Source organism: Ptiloglossa arizonensis, chromosome 3, assembly GCF_051014685.1.
Source record: "Ptiloglossa arizonensis isolate GNS036 chromosome 3, iyPtiAriz1_principal, whole genome shotgun sequence".
NCBI lineage: Eukaryota > Metazoa > Arthropoda > Insecta > Hymenoptera > Colletidae > Ptiloglossa > Ptiloglossa arizonensis.
The window spans coordinates 6,432,457-6,456,322 of record NC_135050.1 but is presented as its reverse complement, the minus strand read 5'-3'; the positions used below and the strand labels follow the sequence as shown (position 1 = coordinate 6,456,322).

The 23,866-nt window shown below is 30.8% G+C and overlaps 3 protein-coding genes across 20 annotated transcripts in view; all 3 read right to left on the bottom strand.

The window, feature by feature from the left end:
• LOC143143954 (uncharacterized) overlaps positions 1–10,771 on the bottom strand; it is a 313,357-nt gene extending 302,586 nt beyond the window's left edge. For 5 of the 12 annotated variants that reach the window (XM_076305823.1, XM_076305814.1, XM_076305826.1 and 2 more), the window contains exons 1-2: positions 9,313–10,768; positions 6,960–8,067 (exon numbers count right to left, since the gene is read on the bottom strand). In XM_076305823.1, coding sequence (XP_076161938.1) covers positions 6,960–6,988 — 29 coding nt within the window. In that variant the 5' untranslated portion in view covers positions 6,989–8,067; positions 9,313–10,768. Of the gene's footprint in view, positions 1–6,959; positions 8,068–9,312 lie in introns of all 12 variants that reach the window. The other 7 variants (XM_076305811.1, XM_076305818.1, XM_076305813.1 and 4 more) reach the window with 5 other exon arrangements.
• Positions 10,772–12,639: 1,868 nt separating this feature from the next.
• Positions 12,640–21,753, bottom strand: LOC143144703 (uncharacterized). Of its 7 annotated transcripts, XR_012991493.1 has the most exons (5): positions 21,398–21,752; positions 20,586–20,680; positions 19,252–19,485; positions 13,539–13,695; positions 13,319–13,457 (listed from the first exon to the last, which is right to left on the bottom strand). XR_012991493.1 is itself a non-coding variant. In XM_076307373.1 (4 exons), exons 2-4 carry the CDS (start codon positions 20,665–20,667, stop codon positions 13,692–13,694), a joined length of 324 nt encoding a protein of 107 aa, XP_076163488.1. In that variant the 5' UTR covers positions 20,668–20,680; positions 21,398–21,753; the 3' UTR covers positions 13,561–13,691. The 7 variants fall into 7 exon arrangements, 6 of the variants coding, with proteins under 6 accessions (XP_076163484.1, XP_076163485.1, XP_076163488.1 ...); XM_076307373.1 differs by lacking the exon at positions 13,319–13,457 and having other exon boundaries at positions 13,561–13,699; positions 21,398–21,753; XM_076307371.1 differs by lacking the exons at positions 13,319–13,457; positions 13,539–13,695 and adding an exon at positions 15,667–15,805 and having other exon boundaries at positions 21,398–21,717.
• On the bottom strand, positions 14,642–15,766 carry LOC143144704 (uncharacterized). The gene is made up of 2 exons (XM_076307374.1): positions 15,568–15,766; positions 14,642–15,113 (listed from the first exon to the last, which is right to left on the bottom strand). The coding sequence occupies exons 1-2, from the start codon at positions 15,764–15,766 to the stop codon at positions 15,010–15,012; spliced, it is 303 nt and encodes a 100-aa protein (XP_076163489.1). The 3' UTR covers positions 14,642–15,009.
• Positions 21,754–23,866: the final 2,113 nt, after the last annotated feature.

The following is a 23,866-nucleotide window of genomic DNA, read 5'->3' as shown; positions in this document are numbered from 1 at the left end:
AAGTTGGCACAGCGGTAATGTTCTCGACTGCTGATCTCGAGACGGTGAGTTCGAATCTCTATAAGAGAATTATAGCGATTTATTTTCTCTCTATTTATACACATTTTCACTGTTTTCAATCGTTTATATTTTCCACGAATGCTTCTCTTACCACCCAAATGTTACTCAGCCATCGTATCCTGATCCAATGTTTTTAAAATATAGTTTTAGTAAAGTTTTATGAATATTACTCGTAATGTATTGTGCACATGTAACGATACTTTCGTACTAGTGTATAAAGTCGATTTATTTAAAGTGCATTTAATATTCTCACAGCAAATTTATATACAATGCACATATAATTATAAATCATCGATTTCATTGAGTAATCCTACGATAAAAAAACATTCAAATGACAAATATGTGTGTGTATAATATATATGGAGAGTCAAACTCACGCAATCGAAAACGTTACTGGTATGCCAACTGTTTTATACTTATTCTTCGTATATTCTTTAAGATATCATCTGCGCAAAAAGTATGAAAACTTCGAACATAATTTTCTTGAATATTGAATAGCGCAATCTATGCGTGTGCTATGTTATTATTCGTTATACAATTCACTAAAGGAGTACAAAATTTGAACCAAATCGGTGACTCACCTTACGCAAACAGCGCTTGTTAACCTCGTCGACTTACCAGCTCCTTACAATACATGCAATACACATCGGTTGCACGAAACAGCAGTACAAAGCAAGGGAACATGTATCATTACGCAACTTTCTTATCAAACGAGTTGTCTAATAGTGTCTAAAAATGCTACTATCGTTTTCACAATACACGATAGCTGTGTTCCGTTAAGTCAATCATGTATTTCTTAATAATAACGACAATTTTATGCAATTATTTGTTTGCTCGTTAGTTTTATTAGACGAACTAAGAAACTTTTTCCTCATTTCATGAAATATATAATAACGAATCGGCTCAATTGAAGACTATTTAAATGTAAATTGCCATCTGTTGGAGTAACTGCAATAAATATAATTTTGTTGTAAAACCTCGTCAGAAAATTTTTCGATTAATTGTATCTGTGAAAAGACTTATAAACTATACGGTGCAATACCAATATTTTGTATTTCAGTATACATCTCTGCATACAATTAGTTCAGTCTAATCAGATTAAGTCGAGCAACTCCGTTCGAAAGAAGCTTCGAATGTCTGAATAATTAAATTAACAGATTCGCTATCGAAACTAAAAATCAACGAATAAGATCAAGCATTTATAAAGTTTTCAACTTGCGTCATACCTAGACGCAATACAAACTGGCAAACCGCGCTGCTGGCAAAAGTCTTAATATTGATAGAGTTGTGTAAAACAACAGACACGTGAACGAGATAGTTTTAAGCAGCGTGCACCTAAGTGTGTATACGGAAGGTGCTTTTGGGATACGAAGAAGGTATCTCAGGTAGATGGATCGAGATAGGTTCAGTACAAACTGGAAGAGGCTGGACGCAAAAGGTTTCTTTCAGCAAAAAATAAAAAAAAAAGGGAGCAGCAGGTGTCGGCACAATTCAACCTTTCAAAGGGAGAGATCTTAAATTTTTTAACTCAAACATAACGACGGATGATGCACCATTCCTTTCTTCTTCGTTCATTCCTCGTGAGAAGATATTGTATATTTTTGTGCACGCGAATGGGGACATGAAGCTATTTGAAGAATTACGCACGAATATTATGTTTATACCGGATGCATATTATATTGTACAATCCGAATATTATGTTGTGAAAAAAAAAAAGGAAGACTGTTCGAAGAAACTGTAACCAAGTTATTTTTGAGTAGAACAAAAAATCTGCACTTTAAGAAGACAGCATTTTAAAACATAACAAATCTTGGAAAAGTAATATCTCTGTTCCTGTTTTTTTAGACAAGCAGTATATATAAATGGATAAAAATAACTTAATGCGACACATTTACACAAAAAACAAGGTTTGAATAAAAATCCATGTAGAAACGAGTGAGAATTACATTCACGCGTAAATACGTTGTCCGAGCATAGAGAAAGCATAAAAATAAACAAGAGAGTTCAGTAAACGTTTATCGGAATTCAGATTACGTAAAATCAAATTACCATAAAAGATAAGACAGCATAATATAAGTTAATTAATAGTAGAACGCCCACCTTTTTCCTCTTTTAGTTTGCATCGCTTTCATTTTCAAATTTCTTTTCTGTAAAATACTATAGCTTTATTTAAATTTTAACTACTAATTTATTTTCATTCTCAATCCAATCAATCTTCAAATTGTTACAAATCTACCCAAATCAACTGTCTATGTATTCTTAAAGAGAATTGTTTTAATACACTACCTGAAGTAAGTAGAAAAGCCAAAGCATTTAATAAATCCTTAAATATATTTAATTATCACTGACTAATATCGCGAACATTTAATTTTTTTTTTCTATAATAGTTACGCAACATTACAGACAGTATAATTAAAACTATATTACACGATTTATCGAAAATTACGTGATGTACATAATCCCCGATTGATCGTTTTAACGAATTACGTAACAGAGTTTATCTCGTTTGTACAACGTACAACAATCTCCGTAGAAAAAATAATTGGAACGAAATCGAATTCATTATCCGAGAAAGGTTGAATTACCATTCTAAAAATCGACATTTTTAGAGACCGAGCCATACATTTACAATCTGATGAAGGGAGTGAAGGCAATACAGCGAGAGCAAGCGAGATAGAACAATAGTGAGCGAGTCTCGGATTACCTGCAATAGGCTCGCAATCAGGCGTGCACCCGAGATGACTCATCCACTAATGAAAACTAAAATTTTTAATACGTTCCATGACAATACCATCAATGAATTAATGATTATTGAAATCGTTCTAAAAATCTTTGAATTACTTACAATTAAAAATAATCTGAACTCTTGAATTTCCTGATTGAACTCATTTTCATCAGGAAAATACCACCAATTCGTTGCAAACACTCTCATGAAAATACAACATATATACAACTTTTACTTTTCATTGGTGAATAAAATTCGAACACCGCATGCATATGTATTTTATCGCTCTCGACTAAAACTGTAAACTGTTCGAATCAACAGGTTCCGAAAAATTCAACGAATTCAGAGAAAAATTGTTTTAAATATCCGGCGAGTAATAAATATTCATATATATCACTCCATTATTTCTTAAATAATGTAACGTAGAATGAAATTGTTTATACAATATTTGAATTAAATTTCTGTCAATTAAATTTTTTTCAGAGCATTAGTTACAACAGTTTTAAGGTTACTTTCGTTTTTTTAAACGGAATTGTAATATGTACAAAATGATTCATAAGTCTGGCATTAAAGGAAAACTTACTAAAATTCTACTCATATAAAATTGAAGTTAATTCGAAACTACTGTACTGTATAACGTTATTAAGTTGAAACCTGGAAGGAATCCCGCACGAAAGTATAGAGTAGGGTCACACGTATTTCCGCTATTGGCCGAATTGGTCACATTTCTAGTGGAAGCTTGCGTAGCCGCACGTCTTTTAAAAGTGTCAAAAGTGGGGATTTTAACTAACCAACGTTATACGTATCATTATGCTTAAACGTGCATGTTTAAACACGCTTTGTTATCCAACTGCTTATTTGATTGTTTGCTTTGCACTGCTGCACAGCGATTACTGCGAGAAATCAAAAGTAAGAATATCATCGAGAAAACTCAACCATTCGATGAAAAATCAGCTCTAATACAAAAGTCAAATATTTGAGACGAATCGTTGAGAAATATTTAAATATTCTGAAAAAATGAAAACAAAATATATACAAGTGGTAGGTACGCTAAAATTTGATAACTTTTTTATAGGATCACAGTCTCGACAAATTATACTTTTTTCGCGCACATTTAATTAAATGAACTGAAAAAAAAAAGATTGTCTTTCAAATAAATGCACCGTTCTTTGTTTCTTTGTGATATTTTATATTGTTTATCTTTAAAATAAAATATTACTTATTTGTACATTTTTGTAATGCACGATAACTCGCGGATACAATTTTTATTGTTAATAGGGTCATCGGTCTCGTAAAGCCTTTCAATCATTCCCTCCCCTCTCCCCTCCCTCCTCCTAACACTTGCAATACGATGATTCCGTAGAGTTGCCGAGACAAAAGTTATAATTTTAATCATTTCCAATTTCTGCCAGTTTTTGATCACCCCAAATTGAATAATTGGGAATACAGCTAAGCATTTTCAAGCTTTGAAACTCTTCTAATTTAATTATTAATACGCGATATTAGACTTTTTTCTGGCTTTTTATTTTTAATATTGATAGCTTTTTAAAAAAAAAATAAAAACAAATGCAGTAATTTTCGGTTAAAAGGTAAAAAAAACGGATGCGCCAGCTTCCTTGAATTCGAGATCGGTTGGGAATTTGTTCTTGGAACTGATCGAACTCAAACGGTCCTCTGGAAGATGACAGTGAATGGAATAAAACAACGAAAATAAGTGACATATAATAACAGCAAGCAAGTAGCCGAAACTTAAAGCAATCTCGCATACATTGGTGCGTTAACCACTAATGCAATACAAAATTTGCTATATTTTCCATTCCATCTTTATTAAAGTATTATCAACGGATTGATAAAGTTCTTCCGATGAAACCGAGTTCAAACACGACCTTACTCGAAGGTGCACATGTTTGCGGAATTTAGAATTGTTCCAATTTGTAGATAATTAAAAATAATCCATTGATAACAACCATGCAGATATAATGGAAAATACGAAAAATTGAAGTTTCATCTTGCGCCGAAGAAACATAACCAATGGTAAGGAGACTCCGAGTCTTGAATCCAAGGAGAAAATTTCGCCTTGAAACCGAGAATTACTGTACTGGTAAATTAACTGCAGCGCAGTATTGATTCAAAATTTTACCAAATTACCAGTAATTGAAAATGCGATGAATTTGCAATCCCTAGTATCTACTAAAAATGTACGCCTCTATTTGAAATTTCCGCCACTAATAATCGAGAAACGATTCGGTTTCACTATTACGTTTTCTCCCTCGAATCAAATAACTTCCTTTTATCATCGATAGTCCATAAACTAAGCGCATATACCTATATTTATATTTATGTTTCACTAACGAAACATCGGAAGGAATACACTGTAAATATTATTTTAAATTGTTCCTCGATGCACCAGATGTCCAAGCTCGAATCAAGAAACATAGACCCCAGACCATCCGGAGCACTAAATCCCTTCAATCTGTCCATTAATTTAAACCGACACATGTAAGAAACACGTATACAATTTTTATTCCACGATCGGCTTCTATGTGGGCCCTCGATGACCTCAGGAACTCTCTTGTCCTCTCAACCCAATCCTACAGATATCATTGTAGGCACAAATGAAACATTACGACATAATATATTTCTCTCGCGAGCGACCTACATTCAACACTAACTACTGCACGCTCGATGTAATGTCGAAAATTGGCAACGTGTATCAAAATATTCTGATTGAAATAAAAATATTTAAAGAATCTCAACCTCTTACCCCAAGAAACCGTGGATCTTTAACATCAGAAAAACTAAAGCAATACGTATATCTATTACTTTTGATGCGACATCGATGAACTGACCGATGAATTTTCATGCAGATTCCGTTAACAATGCGGTACACGATTTCTCCGCCAATTACTATTTGTGTAGAACAGTAGTTTTACTCTATCGACTCTTTTAACGTAATTGTTAAATGAAATCTGAAATTAGATAAATATTTCTACCGAATGAATGCATTCTAATATCCATCGATTACGTGAAATATTTTGATACGATGGTAGACAAGATTATAAAAATTGAGTCGTGTTTAATTAGCACCTCGATACATGTATGTGCATACTTCGTAAAGTATGGATTTCGTAACGACGTTTCGTAGTTGTATCACGTATCCATATTGTCCCATGAATGGTTATTAAGATCTATTTAAATTGCGGAATATACCCAGAACTATAACTTTCCGAAGAAACAGAGAATGGCAACGGAGCCTGAAGGAAACGAGTATAAAACTTTCGCCCGCGTAATTCCTCACTTAAGAGGTTAATTGTGCTAAGCAACTATAGTCACAGTTCCATTTACTTTACATCTTAACTCTGAGTGTATGCAATATGTGCAAACCGTATACAAGCCGTTTGCGCTACTATTGGCCAGCAGTTTCCGAGTAAATATACGATGTAAGAAACAAAATAAAATGGGAAAATGTTTTATTATTTGTTATATGTTAACTCGAGTCAAGTTTTAACATTTATAATGTACTCCGAATTACTCCAGTGACTAACTTTTTTTGGGGTGCAGTTTTAGGCAACTGTGTGCATCAATATGAATGCATTATAATAATCTTAAAAGTCAAAGCGTCTAAAATCACTTTATTTTATCTTATATCCAGTTACTTAAAAAACCGTCTATACCATTTAGTTATAGTAGATGCAAAAAAAGAATTGATAATAAAAATAAAAGAATTGAGACATATGTATTTACCTAAAATATTATTTCTCACTATTTGATTCACGCTTGTATCACGAACAAATTGGTCACCAACTGATTTTTAATTGGCAGAGTATTGCAGATTAATGATATTAGGATGTTCTTTTACATGTATATCGGAAACTGGATTGTACAGTGGTTAAGGTATCGGAGTTCCGTTAGAACTCCCCTTCCGTCTGATTCTTGCACCATTTATTCAATAGGAAAGTAGTAGTCAATAACAACGTGAACGTACTATATATGCAGCAACCTCGAGACGTACCGGTGCACGAAGATCACCAAGATAATAGAATGATAATCTTATTTCGCATAAACGAATAAATAAAACCGTAGAAATTAAACGCTAAACGAAAACCAACCTCCGTTTGATAGAATTACGAACGGTGTATAAGGATAAATGCAAAAATAAAAAAGGAGAACTTACCCTGCATTTTCAGCGGCAGCAATGGACATGTGCCTCCTCTCATCGAGGATGACTGTAGAGTCAAATTGCCAGGGGAGATCCGTGGTAATGAGTTAAGAGTCACAGTCGAGCGTTTTCTTTTTTTCACGATCTGCCACTACCACTACCACCCTTCACCACACTGCCGCACCACTAACAATGCACCATCGACAATGAACTAACGCACCACTAAAATCACCGTCGACACTTCCTAAATCCGTCAATCCGCGGGAACTTACTTTCTCTTGTTCTCGAACAAGCGACAATTTCTTTACACTTCAATTCAGATACAACGAGAATCAAGTTCTTCGATTCACGAGTCTAGAAAACGAAACACAGAAAGAAAAAAAAGTGAAATGAAACGAAACGAAAATAATATTTCGTTCCGCCGTCGTTACTTCTCATGTACGTTCGTTCCGTATCGAAGCGCGAAACAAAATCAACGAAGACGAATAGTTTCCTTTCCTCGAGCGACGCTCACAGATTGAACACGCGTTCTTAATCGCATCGTCCTATCGTACCTTTCCCCTTCGTTTACCGACATTCGGTCCTTTCGACGAAAAATTCGCGAATCCTTCGCCACTGTCACGAAAATATCCAACTAAGTACACTTTTTGTCTTCTTTACACTCTATGTAACTCTTCTTATCGACGGAGCACCGTTGCCTTCATTTCCTCCTCGCCATCGTTGAACATCGGGTTCACTTTTCAACGTTACTTTCTCACTCACTCGCGTGTAAGCTAAAATATTCGTCTCTCCTTTTTTTTGAACCAAACGCGTAATCTACCGGCGAAGGATAGAAACCTTAGGCGACCCTGTTGTCTTCTTTTTTTGTTTTAGTCATCGTTGTTACTGCCCAGGAACGATCGGTTTTCTATTCGCTTTCCAAACGTGGAATCTCTTATAAATATTCAGTGACAGGCAATTCTTTTGGAAACATCGAGGAAAAGATGTTTTGCCTGCAAGCGACGAAGAATTATTATTTCCTTTAAAATTTGTTCCGCTGCGATCAAACGGTAAAAGCTTCTTTCGTCCTCTTCGATGAACTGTTTCGTAGGGTCTTGGTGAGATCTTCGTAACCTTGTAGATCCTAATAATTAAAAAATAATTGTTGAACAATATAACATTTTGCGACGTCGATGATACGATTCGTCCCTTAATTATAAACAAAAACTATTACTTCTAAACATTCCCAAGCGATTCCCATACGTTATAATGATACAAACAATATAGAAAGTAAAATTGATGTAATAAAATTATAAACTGTACATTTACCGTTCGTGAAAAAAGTAATACTATTCGTTTTTCATTAATGCATCCCTGTTCCGTAATTCAAATGCACCGTGACACCAACAGTCGCAATATATAAATGTAGAGAGTATGTTAAAAATCTAACATTGTATATTTTTATCGATTCTTCAGCGTATAGGTGTGACCAAGTTTAATATCGTAGTCGAATGTAACATTTCGTGAAGTTATTGTTACCTATTTTTACTGTGATGAAAAATAAGCCGATTATATATTTATTTATGTTAATTTGAAATCTCTCGCAAGCGGGAAGTATTTTTCAAATCGAAGACCGTTTATTGCTGTATCGTAATCTCGCGCATCACATGGCGTCGCACTTGACGCACTACTAATACAATGCTCTGTATACGCGCATGTCCACACCCCATTCTGCTTCCAAACATATGTAGACCGAGGCACGTTTAGGAAAAGTTGATCGATATTGTCGACGACGCTTAAGTTCTCTACCCACGGACACTGCTTCACCGTGGAATTCGAAGACTCGTCAATCGTCCTGACAGTCGAGATAAACGCGAGAAAATGTATTTGTAGGCAGCAAAAACAAAATACTTGTACGATAAAGCGTTCTCTCCCAGTTTCAGGGAAAAACATCAATAAAGATTACAAACCCTATTTTCTTCGACTACGAATCGCAGTGCATTAAAACAGTAAATTCAATAACTTCGGAACTATATGGTGGGATATATCAATTTATCATTGAGCTTAATTATTTGCGAGTGTTGCGTATTCGTGTTCAAGGAATTGTATTTGTGTGAAAGATTTTACTGAACTAAATTAACTACAAAATTATCATGAAACCACGACCTAAAGTTAGAATTTAGAAAGATAGAGTCACGTTCGTATAAATAATCAATCGATGTTACTTTTCTTTAATAATATTCGCAACACAAAAGAGCCAAATTCAGAAAATTTGAAAAGCAGCGAATATCGATGGAAAACCGTGAAAATACGTCTGGATACAATAAATTCGTCGGAAGTTTCGCTGAAGAAACGACGTAACTGCTGCGTAATTCGAAGTTACCCTTACCAACAGTTCTCGATAACGTGGAGAGGAAATGTTTCATCTTACTTCGAATAGAAAGCTTGTCGCGGAGCGCAACTAAAAGCGCGAGGAAGTATGCGCGCGCTAGACACGGCGCGTACAGCGAAGCGCGACGAACTTGACTCTCAAAGCAGTGGACCGTCCGACAAGTTAATAAAAACGGAACGCGGAGACCCCACTTTCTTATTATCGCACGAACAACGTACACCCACAGCTGTGTCACACATTCGCACTTCTTGCTTACGATAAAAATTCACGTAACAGTAGTGAGAAAAAATGTTGAACAATAAACACAAAATTATTACACTCACTGATCAATTCGATTAGAATAAAACTTGACCATCCATCGGAGTTCGTCCATTCAAGGTTTGCTCGGTCCCTCATCGATTTCACTGATCATATTATGAAATGCATACGGATTTTATTATTCATTATCACCAAAGAAATCTCTTCTAGTTTTCCGTTTGCTGATCGTTTTCTTCCACACTGAAAGTTCACGCAGGTCCGAGCACAGCTTTCCGTAGAAAAACACAACGGGGCGCCACGAGATGTAGATACTTCTCTCTCGCTCTTTCCTCTTCTTCTTTATTCTATTTCACAGCTTTGTCTTGCACGTGTCGAAAACACGAAATCCATTGCAAGCACGGGACACAAAAACACGATATTCGAGAAAAGTCGATTGTCAAATATCTTAAACGAAGAAACGTCGGGGCTCACTGACTCGTCTTTTTCTCTATAATACCTGAGCGCGTAATGTTTTATAAAGCGAAAGGCTCACAAGCGCGTACAGACGTGTACAAGTGTGAAATGTCCTCCGTGTATACGTCTTACACCTCACCCCTTTTCTCTACACCGTTCTCTCGCTATGCGAGAACATATATACGTATACACGATATATATACATACATATATATACATACACATACATATATATATACATATGTATATATGTATCTCTTTCTTTCTTATCTCTCCGTTTCCGTTCTTTCTCCTCTATCTTTCGCGATCACGCTGTTTCCCTCTTCTTCGAGCTCTATCAGTTTGGCCGTGTGCACGGCCCTATACGTGTTCCGTACGTAGTATACTGCGCGCAGCTACGTAGACAATCCATGTATACGGACACGAGTGGCAGGCGCGCGCGCGCCTGGTTTGCGTCGTGTGTGCACTTGATTAGCCGTGTGACGTCAGGGCACGGTTACATCGCTGGCGATTGTCACTCAAATCAACGAGTAAAATCGCACGGAATCCCAGCGGGAAAGGTGGTCGAAGACACGCGGACGAACCTCGGACCGCGAAACGACGGACGATCCGTCGCGCAACGGCTAAAGGCGACGGCGAGCCTTCGCGCAAACCACCCGCGGTATTCGTGAAACGACTGACTCCATGCAACGATTGCAGTCATACAGAAGACGAGAGGTGTTCCGCTAGGTGGCAGCACCGTTTATCGCGAGGGGGCTCCGGCGGCCGTACTGCGCTCCGCGTACCGCAACTCATCGAGTAGTGTCGAATTTTGACGACAACTGCCGAACCTTCCCGAAAACAAACGACCATACACGAACGATTCAATATCAAGTGCACGACCCTCTCCGTTCCGACGAGCACATGGAACGAGACCAACGACGACGCATATCCATCAGCTTTATTTGTGAATTTATTCCTTTATCGCTTGATCGAATAATGCGTACATTTCTTTCTAACCAGTATTCATTTTTATATTTTTGTATACAAAGTCCAGCCTCATCAAATAAAACTTCAATATTTCCATTGCGTATAATATTATTGTAAAAGTTGTAACATAAACACCGAATTTTGTTGAGCCCCTTCAATTTATACTCCATATAATTGTTCGAAATAAAATGCATATTATTGAATTATACTGTTTCGTCAAAAATTATCTTTGAAAATTAATATATTCGTAATTTATACGTTTTTAAGGAGACTACATTTTAACCCTTTGCCGGCGGCTGTCGGCATACAGCCGCTGGAGCATTTTTGATATCCTGGACGCGTGTCGGCATATAGCCGACCGAATATTTTGAAGTTTTCTAAATTAATTATAAATGTTATGTAATGTCGTTTCAAAGAGGCTGATAATGTGATGTTTTAATTGTGTGATTTGCTTAAAGTTTGTTTGCCGACTAACAGACTATCTAGTTGGCAATTTTCGTGAAGAACACGGAATAAATCATAAACTTTTGACAGGATTGAAAAATTGAATAGACAATTACACCTAATTTATCACAATGAAGAAAGCAAGAGTGAAAATTATGTCGTGTATTACAACCGAAAAGTCAAAGGTGAAAGGCGAGAATCACGATATTATTGCAATACGTGTTTGTATAAACCAAATCTGAACTACATATAGACGACAAAATATCATGTAACGAAAGTGTATAAATCTTCAGATGATATCATAAAAACACTTTTTTCTATAACTTAACAAAAGTTTATTCATGTAAAATAACATTTGTAAATTTTATAACATAATCTTACGTACTCTCAAAACTTCTCGACAAGACTTATGCTCGCGCGTCAAACGGTCCCGTCCGAAAAGAATTTTTATAATCAAGTATTAATATTAATAATAGTGAGAAAGATATTCATGAACTAATAAGATGTAAAATATAAAGCTTTCTATACTTGCAACAATTTTGACTAATATAATATTTAATTTTACGCTCTCATAATGAAATTTCCCCCTGCAGGACACATTATGAACCAGAAAATTTCTTAATACTACATCGTAGAGGATAAATTCCTTCTATTTGTGCAACTTCCTCTCGCTATCTATTCATAACCTAACTTATAAATGCTTTTTTGAACTTATAAAAATACCAAAACTATAAACAAAAAATATGAAGTTTATTCGAAAAATATATAATCATTCAAACGATTCTAAACTATTACAAATATTTTGGTAAAATAACAAGAAATCCTAATTTGATACTTTATATCCATATAAAGTGTAAAACATTTCACAATTCAATAAATTTTACTTAATAGTACGAAATATCTATAGTAATTTACAGGCATGTCATTTTTAATAGATTTCTTGATAAATATTTCTTCTGCTTTAGGAATAATAATCTGTAATTTTAGTATTACAAATCGCTTTTGTATTATATTTTTACTATCTTTTATCAATGAATCTCTAAACTTTTCAATAAATCACGAAATAAAATTCCGATTGTCTATGATTCATTCTAAATAAGACATTAAAGTTATTACAGTTGTTATAATAAAAAAAGGTCATTAAACAGTATCAAACATATTTTTAATATCATTCGTCACAATAAGCAAGATGTTTCCTGGAATGTACATACATCCAATTATACATTTATTTCATATAGTACTGGCAATAGTTTCTATACATATGAGAGTTATGAGAATTTATTAACATTAAAAATACATTTACAGATATTCATAATGACAACTTTTTTAACTTGACAAATATTCTCGAGTCTTTTTGGTTCATCTGTATATTTATTTTCAAAACAGACTTGCTTTTACCACAATAAATGATTTCTTAAAAGAAATTATATAATTTTCTACTTTCTTCAATTATGTTTTATTCAGAAACTTAAAGGTAAAATTTGTATGTGCATGCATCATTTGTTGTATTTCTGATGAAATTAAGAATTTTAACAAAGTTAAATTGTTTTAATTATTCTTTGTTTTTTCTTCCATATTTATGTATGTGGATAAAAATGATAAAATATTAGGGCAGTTTCGTTTTGCCATTTGTTCTATACTCTGTTGATTGTTACTCAACAATGTTAAGTCAGTGCATGGTATTAAAAGTTTGCAAACGGGTATTGAACACGCCACAAGTGCTCTATATAAAGCAGTATGACCATCAGCATCTTTTAAATTGGGATTTGCGCCGTATTTTAATAAAAGTTGAACAATGTTAATGTGATCTTGCATAGCTGCTCTATGCAAAGAAGTAGCATGCCCACAACGAGTCTGTGCATTCACTGTCGCACCATTTTCTAACAACATTTTACACATTTCATAATGTCCATTTCGAGCAGCATAATGTAAGGCTGTATATCCAGCAGAATCTTCCACATTGACTGAAGTACCTTTCTTTAACAAAATTTTTACACGATCCAAGTTGTTATATTGTGCTAAAAATTAGAGTTTTTTTTTTAAATGATCTTAACATATTCAAAAAATTGAATAACATCATTTATAACTTAATTATTTACCTGCATACCATATTCCACGTTCAAATTCCATTTCTATGAGAGACTGACGAACACCAACATTATTACTTGAATTGCAGCATATATTATGATCATTATGATTATGACTGTGCTCCATATTTATTGCATGCGTAGTTATGGACATCTAAATAAATCTCATCTGCCTGTTTATTTCATCAAAGGAAAGTAGAAATTATAGTTAAACGTATCTTTTTAAGACATTTAAACTCGAGATATTATTATATAAAAAGATAGTTATTATAAATTTATCATATAAATAATTTATAGTAATGAAAAAAGTATAAGAAGATATTCTTAAATTGTAGTACGTCGTATATTTTTTAATCAATATTCATTGACAATATGCAAAAAGTGTATTTTGTTTACACAATTTATACGTCTACAACTTTACAACTTGTAAGAATATCGAAATCGCTTATGAAAATAAGATCGTTACATAAAATCGACCTTTATATAATAATATTATATTTCAATTATTTTATAAGTAGAGCATTGTAATTAATCGCTACAATTTGTTTCACATCGACAAGCGTAATGCTGCGCTAACAAATACTGCCTTATTGTTCTATACATTAATTCAATAAATGCTGGTTGCAATACAAATTTTTTGATCATATTGTATAATGTTAACAATAGTTTTGATTCCGTATATTCTATATCAATATAAGGATTACAAATACATACTTAAAAAAGAATAGTATGAAACATTACAATTTGATCACATAAAGCAGTTGCATTTAAAATGCTTTAAAATTATTTCTACAGAAGACATACAGACAGAGTAATATATTGCACAAGATGTTTTCAAATTTTGATTCTATATAAATTAAAAAGAATGTAATGAAACTAAAAATTATTATTTTTGTTCTGTTTGTAAGTAACATTTTATAATTCTACGCATATATCTACCCGTTCAATAATTGCTTTTTATGCAAATCTACATGTCAGATAAATTAATAATTGTAATAAAATACTTTAATCAGAGGAAATGTATAAAATTGTACCCATACAGTCTTATCATCATCGTAATTTTTGTTATTTATTTTTATTAAAATCAAAAACAATCTAATATTTTCGTTTAAATTTGCACTGAAATTGAAAAATGGACATCATGATTATTGTAGTTTAAGTATAAAACTATACAAAATAACTGTAATTTACTGTTCATTACATTTTTATGAATTTACAAAAATTGATAAAAATTATTCTTCTACATCGATTTATATAAATTCGTCCAATAAAAGGCACATGTCCCTAAGGGAAGTTAAAGAGCAGCTATTGAAACTCGAAAACGAAAATGAACACACTCATTCGTATATCTGTGTGTTCTGTGTATACATTTTTGGTATGTCGTTAAACAATATAATACTTTGTAATGAACAATGCACCTGCATACTTTAAGTATATAAGTACATATCTGACTGTTAAATTTGAATCCTGAGAACAGTTGATCTTATAGTTCTCTTTGTAGTGTCCAGAGTATCTCTGCTTCTCCTGTGCTACAGGTTACTCGATATCCTAACTCTGCCAAGGCATTGATCACACAAAAAGGTGGTCCTAAAATAAATTTTATTTCATAAATTAAAAGAGTTCATGTTTTAGTACTTCTTACAAAGACAGTAGTACCATGTTAAATTCCTACCAAATATTTTAAGATTATATTTATACATAAAATGCTTTATACATTCAATACTTTATATTTATAACATGCAATTTTGCATTCTCAAAATAATCTTAAACAATATCACAAACACATAACTACTTCTGTTAATAACTTCAATTGAAAATTTTATATTTGCAAATGTAATGCGGTATATTATTTGTACCAAAATAACTTTTACATTTATAATAATATATCCAGTTTCTTACATCATAATATAAATAACAAATTTAAAAGATCTTATGTATTCGATAAAACTTGTATTAACTTAATTCATGCACAGAAAGAGAAATTGTGCAATTAACTACGTACATTAACTATGTACAAAATATATAAATTGTCTATGTTAACCTTTTATTACAACGCCGTTGACCGCATCTGTACCAGAGTTTGGAAAGAGCTTCGAGAGGGCCAAAATTTCATCTGAATTTAAGCCGAAGGCAACACAGTCACTTGCAAAAGGTGAAGCTTTTACACCAACATAATAGTAATTTTCGTCATTTAGTACAGAAGCTAATTTTCTGATCGCTGCATTTCCTGATTGCGTCATTGTTGTGCTAAAAGGGTTGTTAGACTTCGTTGTCTTTTACTGTTAAAAGAAAAATATCATGTCTACAGAATTATTGCAGAAAATCTAAATGAATTTCAAATAAATAAATTTATTTTGAAACGTTTTTAAAACATTTTGATATTTAATTTAAAAAAAAAACTATAATATTTATATAAATAAAATGATTAACTTGCATAATTTTACTTATTCTTATATTATAAAAGAGGAAAGAAGTTATTTTTGTACATATGCTACTTGAATGGGAATATTTGTGCCAATCAAAAAAATAAATGTTTCAATTATGTATTAATTAAAACATTTTTAATTTAAAGCACTTGTTTAGCCACTAGTAAAATTAAAACATCACATCAATTGATTCTAATTAGTTGTATAACATATTCATAAATAAATGATTAACTGAAATCTATACAATTATATCATATATATTAGATTCAAATTGTACTAGCTTAATGTACAAATTGAATCATATACTATAATACAAACATAGTCAATTAGTCCTGGTGGACAAAGACAAATGTTGCCATCTATGGACATTTAATGCCATAGCAAGAAATGATGAATGGGAAACAACTGTGTATTGTGGTTATCAAAATATTAAGCTTGTGACACTGTATCTCATTACTGTATGTAATTGATTTCCAACAGTCATTTCTTACTGTGATGATAAATTCTTATAGATGCTGCCTTTTAATAAATCTAATCTTATACTATAAAATACAAACAGCAAATTTTATTGTATTTAAAAGCACATGAGAACATTCTTCTTTCTTTCACATGTTTTACTGCAATTAAAAATTGTTTTTCAGTTGTTAAATAAAAGCTTCCAAAAAAATCTGTACACAAAGTCGGATTTTTTATAAATATAAAAAGTAAATCATATTCTTTACTCTAAGTAAATAGTATATTTTATACATTCTATCATCATCTATTTGTGCATTTTATTAGAATTAGGAAATGTTTCTTCTCCAATAAAAACCTATTTCTATCTACTAAAGATGCAATGGTATCGTTCACTATCAGTAGATAAAAGTCAGTATTTACAATTAGTTACACCACATGTGAAACTGTCCTTGTTCTACTTTGTTCGATCAATTGTCTTTCTTGTTCTTCTTTAAGTTGCATCATACGAGTTTCATGAGCCCAACGAACTTCAGTTTGAACTTTATCTCTGTCATACTCCCATTGGAATCTTTCTAATTCCAATGTTTTCCGCCGTAATTCCAATTCTGCAGCTCTTCTTAAGGCACGTCTTTCTAATAACTGCTCCTGATATATTTTACTTTGTAAAGGCGAAGAATCAGATGCCTGTATAGAAGAAATTGGCCATTGTGAAATTCTTCTGGGATTATATGATTTCCTTTGATGAACCAACCCTGTCCGTTCTTCAGATCCAGCTATACAGAATATTCAAAAGTTGTTTAGAAATTTATATTAAATAATTCTTCAAGATATAATTGTATAATATAATTTGATCTAACTGTAATCTAAGAACAAATTTACAATTTAGATGTTTCATAAAAAATGTTCTTTTCAAATTACCAGGTACTACGGATCCAGTATCATTCTGATTTGTTTCCCAGTTCCTGTTGACTGAATTTGTATCTGTATCATTATTTTCAACTACAGTATCTCGATTTACCCAAGTTTGCTCACTATTTTGTATCACCAAATCCATGTTTTGTTGTATTGTATTAGGCGCTTCGTTTAAGTAAGACTGATTTCTATAATTCCAATCATCTAAATCTTCCAACTCATTATCAGTGATATTGTGATCTATTGAAGATTCCTGTTTTGACCAACCATTGCTCATTTTATTATCAAGATTATTAGCTTTATGTTTCTTGTTATGTGCTGCTTGTATGAATTGTTGTCGTATATCTTCTGGACACTTCGGACATCTTTCCATATGTCGTTCCATTCGAGTAGCATTTTGAATGTATGACTGATCGCAAAATTTGCAAAATGCAATCACTTGAGATCCAGCCATCTTCTTATTGTAATAATTCCACACAATTCCTCGTTTTTTTACCATGGTTTATTTGTAATATTTCACAATATTCACAATATTTATTTGTTATATTTTTGTATTTATTTGATATATTTCAAACTTTTGTTTCTTTTATATAATTAATTTTTTATATAACACAAAAAATATCATTTAATATAATAAAAACTAAATACTAAAATTTTTTTATTTGTACACATTACATTATATAGTGGTCTTATACGGAATCAAAACTAAAATACATCATACTCATAAAATACAGTAAATATAGAACTTGAAATGTAGCAAAATTTTTATACAATATAAGTTTGCACTATGATCATAGATACATTGTTAGCAGAGCATGAAACATATAATTCTAATTTCATTAACCTTATGAATCGCCATAAAATGTATGTTTTATCTGCGAAGTAAATAAATATACATAGGGCACTTTTCAATTTTCATCTGTATATGAAAAGTGGTCAATTTTACAAATTATATAAATAGTATGTATTTAATATCGTTAAATAAAGCCAATTAGTTTCTTCAAGGTCACTTTTGTAATTTTAAGTTTAACAATTTTACCAAAACAAATTGTTCTGTAAAATTAAAATTTTCACGTATCATATAAAAATCAATGGAAATTCATACTGTCAATACAAACTTATGGTACCGACTTATGCAATAGTGAAAATTGTATGGAAGTATCGCCTTGAAAAACGAACGATTTCATTGTGCCACTATCAGATAAAATAATCGTTATTTAATATAAAGCATCTGATATCATATCGGGCGTTAAATTAAAACGTCAAACACTAACACACATAACCTATGTAAAACATACTCATGTTTATTGGCATTCGTACAAGAATAATGTGCAAGCAATGAATACTTAAAAACATTTTACAGTTCATCATATTTTATCAAAAATATGTATTCAAATTTCATATAATGATAAAACTCAATGATTAATCAACTAAACACCTGTTCTAAGCTACAGAGAGTACTCGTTTCATGCGAATCATTAAAGTTAAAACCTAATCAACATAAATCAATTTTGCAAGTAGAGAACTCTAACAGAAAACTACGAAAACGAATAAATAAGTCGGTAAAAGAAATAATTGTACAAATTTTCGGATACTTTAAATAGCGATTTAATTATATTTTCTTTTTAATAAAGTCAACATTATTTTATGTATCAAACAAATAAAAAAGAAATATTGTAATATTTTTCTTTTCACACATATATTCAATAACATCCTTTCCCCCTATTTTCAACTTAAATAGTATTGTATCATATATGTAGTTATTTTATAAGTTTATAAAATTCGTCATTTTTTACTATATAATTCTTAAATAATAAAAATAATAAATCTATTCATTTTTTTAAACAACAAAAAAACTAAATATTATTTATTTGACGTATAAAGTTTTGTTTCATAAAATTAAAGTGATAGGGATCAATACTATATCATACCTGCCTTAATAATAGGTTCAGGTTCAGCAGGTTCAGGCACAGAAAAATCGTTTCTCATAGTCCACATGTATTCATTATAGTCTTGTTTAACACTGGTACTCGAAGATGCCACAACTTTATAACCAAGAACCTCTAAAGCAGTTAATATTACACAAGGATGTTGCAAGTATACTATTGTCGAGTCATCACAATATCCCCCAGAAGCAAAACGAGTCAGTTGTTCTATATCTGTTGCTATAACAAAATTTATTTAAATTATTCGTTTTCAATATTTCATTGCCACAGTTCGATTTTTGGATAAATATACGCTAAAAATGACGATAGTTGTACAGGGGTTCAATGTTTTGAACGAAAAATATATTCGATTTCAATTCGTGACCTATATATGTATGTGATAAATTTTATCTTGCTGTCACGTAAAGACGTTAGTGATGCATTAATCTTGCACAAAACTATAAATCACTATTGTTACAGTAGCAATACCGCCGTAACTTCTTTAAAATAATATTTAGATACAGTTAATACAACGCTAAATATATAGTACGTAAAAAATATATACAAAAAAATTCTTATAATTTTTTATATTCATCAGTTTAAAATAAAAAAAAAGGTTAATTGAAAAGAATTAACACATATTTGTATGCCATAATGTACATAATTAAACACCATTTTTATTTGTATTTGATATTTCTCATTCAAAAAATTGAGAAACAATAATTCGAAAAAATGTACACTTGAAAATGGATGCAACTTAAAATTTTCATTTTTATTCATTTGTGAAGATGAACTAACCATACATAATTACGATTAATAATAACTTTAATCAGAAATAAATAAAATTAAACTTTTTTTGCTCTATTTTAAAGTTTTACCAGTAATAATTGAGGTAGTGAAGTACCATAAATAATGTAATTAGAAATATGATTTTTTAATTTTTTATAACAAATTACAAATAATATAATTAGAAATAAATAATTTTTGTATCATATTTTACAAAACAAATTTCTGTTATAAAGGAAAATTTATTCAACCTCTCCTTTCATACAAATATATTTTGGAAATTAGTGTATAAAATTATATTACCACATTATTTTATATTAAAGCAGGAAATATGGTTACATCTTGTTCCCTAACAATAAATCTTGTTAAATATAGTTAAGGTAAGATGTAATATAAATGTGAATATAAATTTATATTAAGCACTGATTGTAGATTTCTTTGTAACTAGATTTAATTTGATATGCTACGTATATTGTAAAAAATGGCTAAAAACATTACTATATTGATAAATCAAAAATAATTATGGTAAATGCTCAAACTTCAAAAAACTATACCTTTAAGACCTGATACTAAAACCCTCCATGGATATCTATGACCATACGATGCAAGATTACCACGTACCAAAATGTATGGCATCTGTAATAGTGCACTAAAACAAATTTTATTATACACATATTTGGAATATATGTACACATAGAGATTTTATTCTATCAAATGTGTTATGATTCTATTTATAATTTTACATTAGTACATGTAAATATGTTAACGTTATTTACAATGTACTTAATTCTTACTTATATATATGAATGTAATTCGAATAAAACATTGCAACTTAAGTTTTTACAAGAATACTGATATAATACTGAAATACTTATCTGATTACTTCACATAAAATTAAATGCTTAAGATACAAATGTAAGTGTTACATTATAAAAAGACATAAAAAAGCAAACTTTTGATATCATACTAAATTCTTTAAAGCAAGGCAAAAGGAGAATATACTGAAGTTTAATTCAAATTCTTAAATATTAAAGCATTTAATATCTTTCGTTAAAGATTGAAAGAAGTTTTATTTTTTGTACAGATCTATTGCTGTGCAGAAAACAATTATATCACATTTTGTATATGTATAAAACTATGTACTATATCTTTCTGTCAATGTAAACTAATTTTTATTACATTTTATTTGTAATAAATGTTACAATCTTTAATATTTGTACTTGTAACTTATAAATCCTTACACATTCATAAGGATCAGTAAAAAGTTTTATTTGATTCTCATATAAATTTAAAATATTATTCTTTTGTTATTTGTTTTAAATTTAATTGATATCATTAACCTTAATTAAATTATGTATTAACTTACCTGATAACATATACGGAATTCCAATTCCTGGATATTCTTAACCAAAAACTTTATTATATTTTAACAATGATTGGTAAAAATGATTAAGCGAACAAACTATAACATTGAACACTGTTAAAGATTTTAAATTTGCAGAAACTTTATGCGCAATTATTTCAAAGCTAAATCTCAATCACAAAAGAATAGGTGTACAATGTGATACATACAAAAGTTACGAAAGAGCGCATATCCTAAACTATAAATTGATGTTCAAATTTTTAAATCTTGACACTGTCGAATAAAAAGTATTTAAGTTTTTGTTCAATTAAAATCAGTTACAATATTTATTGTTTAATTTTATTAGAACTTCACAGTCATTGATTAATTTGTGCGCAAGAACAGAATTCACCAATAACCTCCTTTTTCAAACCAAAACTGGTTTTATTATTTTAATGCATTTATTTCAGTATTAAATATCCTTTTTGCACGTATAATCTATATGTATAACTCTGACATATTAATTTGTCAATATAGTTAATTTATTGTAGTCAAATATTCTACTTTATTATAAGGTAAAATGTTTAATTACTATTAAACATTGACATATATGTAAATTTGTCTAATTTCTGAATTTAAATTCTCTGCGCAATTTGTAAGAAATTGTAATAATCAACTATAATTATAAATGTATTGCTACTGTACAAAAAACAGAATTAAGTATTTGTTATAATATTTTATTTGAAAGAAACAATTTTAAAACAGTTTTTGTAATATTAAAAATAATTGTATGAATTTTTACTGCTTTTAATATGTTCATACTAAATTCATATTATAACTCTATAATAAAATAGGTATTTCATATTTCTCAATTTTAATTACTTGACATTAAAATATGAATATAAAATTATAAATCAATTATTTCGGTTGAGATAATATACTTAATTAAAATTTTATTTGAGATTTAAAATATCAATTACAATTTAAAGACTAACCCATTCATAAAGAGAGAAGACAAAATAGTAAATAGACTTATCATAATGTGGCGCACATGCTTTTTATTAATTCATTTATTAATATTATCCAGTTATTACATATTAAATGGATTGTGATCACACTGGTACACATCTAGAAGAAATTTTAGGGTCTACAAATTACTATACAGAGATTGGTTATGACAAGCTTGGTTTCTTCCTTATGTAGATATCAAATTTATTTATGTACTGTGCATATCTGTTATCTTTCTAGTTCTGTTTACATTTTCTATTGTATTAAATCTCATTTTTGTTTGCTCATAATTCATCTATGTAGATTAAGTTTTTAATAATAAAAGTTAATCACAAAAGTAGGAAGTATTTTTTAAAGAAATAATAGTAATAGAGTTATTGTACCATAGAGTAGTTTCTAAAAATTTAAGAAAAAAGTTCAAGAATTTAAGGTTCCTTTGGAGAGAAGTGATTCTATTTGATGGAACAATGCAATTGATTGAGTATATTTAAAATATTATCTGGAATTTATCATGCAGAATTTAGATTCTCTTACGTGCAATCTAAAATGAATACATATATATATATATATATATATATATATATATATATATAGTTGCAACTAATATATTAAGATCATTTATTATACTATAGTTAATGATTTCAAAACATTTATAGAAAATAAATAGTAGTTTACAGCATGACTAAAACAAAATAACATCAATAAACATTAAGGCTTTCAATTTGTAACATCTGTAACAATCCTTATAATTATGATGTAAAGAATAGTTTTTTTCTTTATTTTAATTTTTTTATGCTTTCAATACGTATCTTTCTTAAAAGCTCCATTATTTCAATATAAAAATGAATCAGAATGAATGTAATTCGCCATTAAAATTCAAACCAACCGCGTAAAAAATACGGACTATTTTTCGTTTTTTTTTTAATGCAAAATCCAATGATATTTTCAAAATCCAATAAACTTGGTTCTGATAGTGTAATATTCATGAGACGAAATATTGGTGAAGAATATAGTCATGAATATATATTATAAAAGACTAAATGTAAAAAATGGTAATATAGCTTCATGATTTGTTCCGTGATCGTTTATATTCACAAAATAAATGGCATACTGGTTATTTTTATAATTTTAGGAAGATGTACAATATAGACAATTTCGATTTCAAGTTGACAATTATACTAAACACATTAAATAGCCGAACTATGGCGTTCTTAAAAGTAAAGAAAACAAAGACCTTAGGGCATGATTGCCACTTTAGCTTTTTGAGGTCAAATTTCAAAAATCCAAAAAGGGAGGGTCCTGTCCCGCCACCGGTCGTCGCGTTACCGGTCATTATAGAACGAGGGCGTCAAACAAACACCTCTCTATACAAACACACGGACAGTTGCGACTTCATGCAATAAGTTGGGGGGCACCAGAAGGTTTATGCTGATATGAGGTACTTGATGTCCTCCTCAAATTTCGTGTGAGGATGTCACCGTGGTG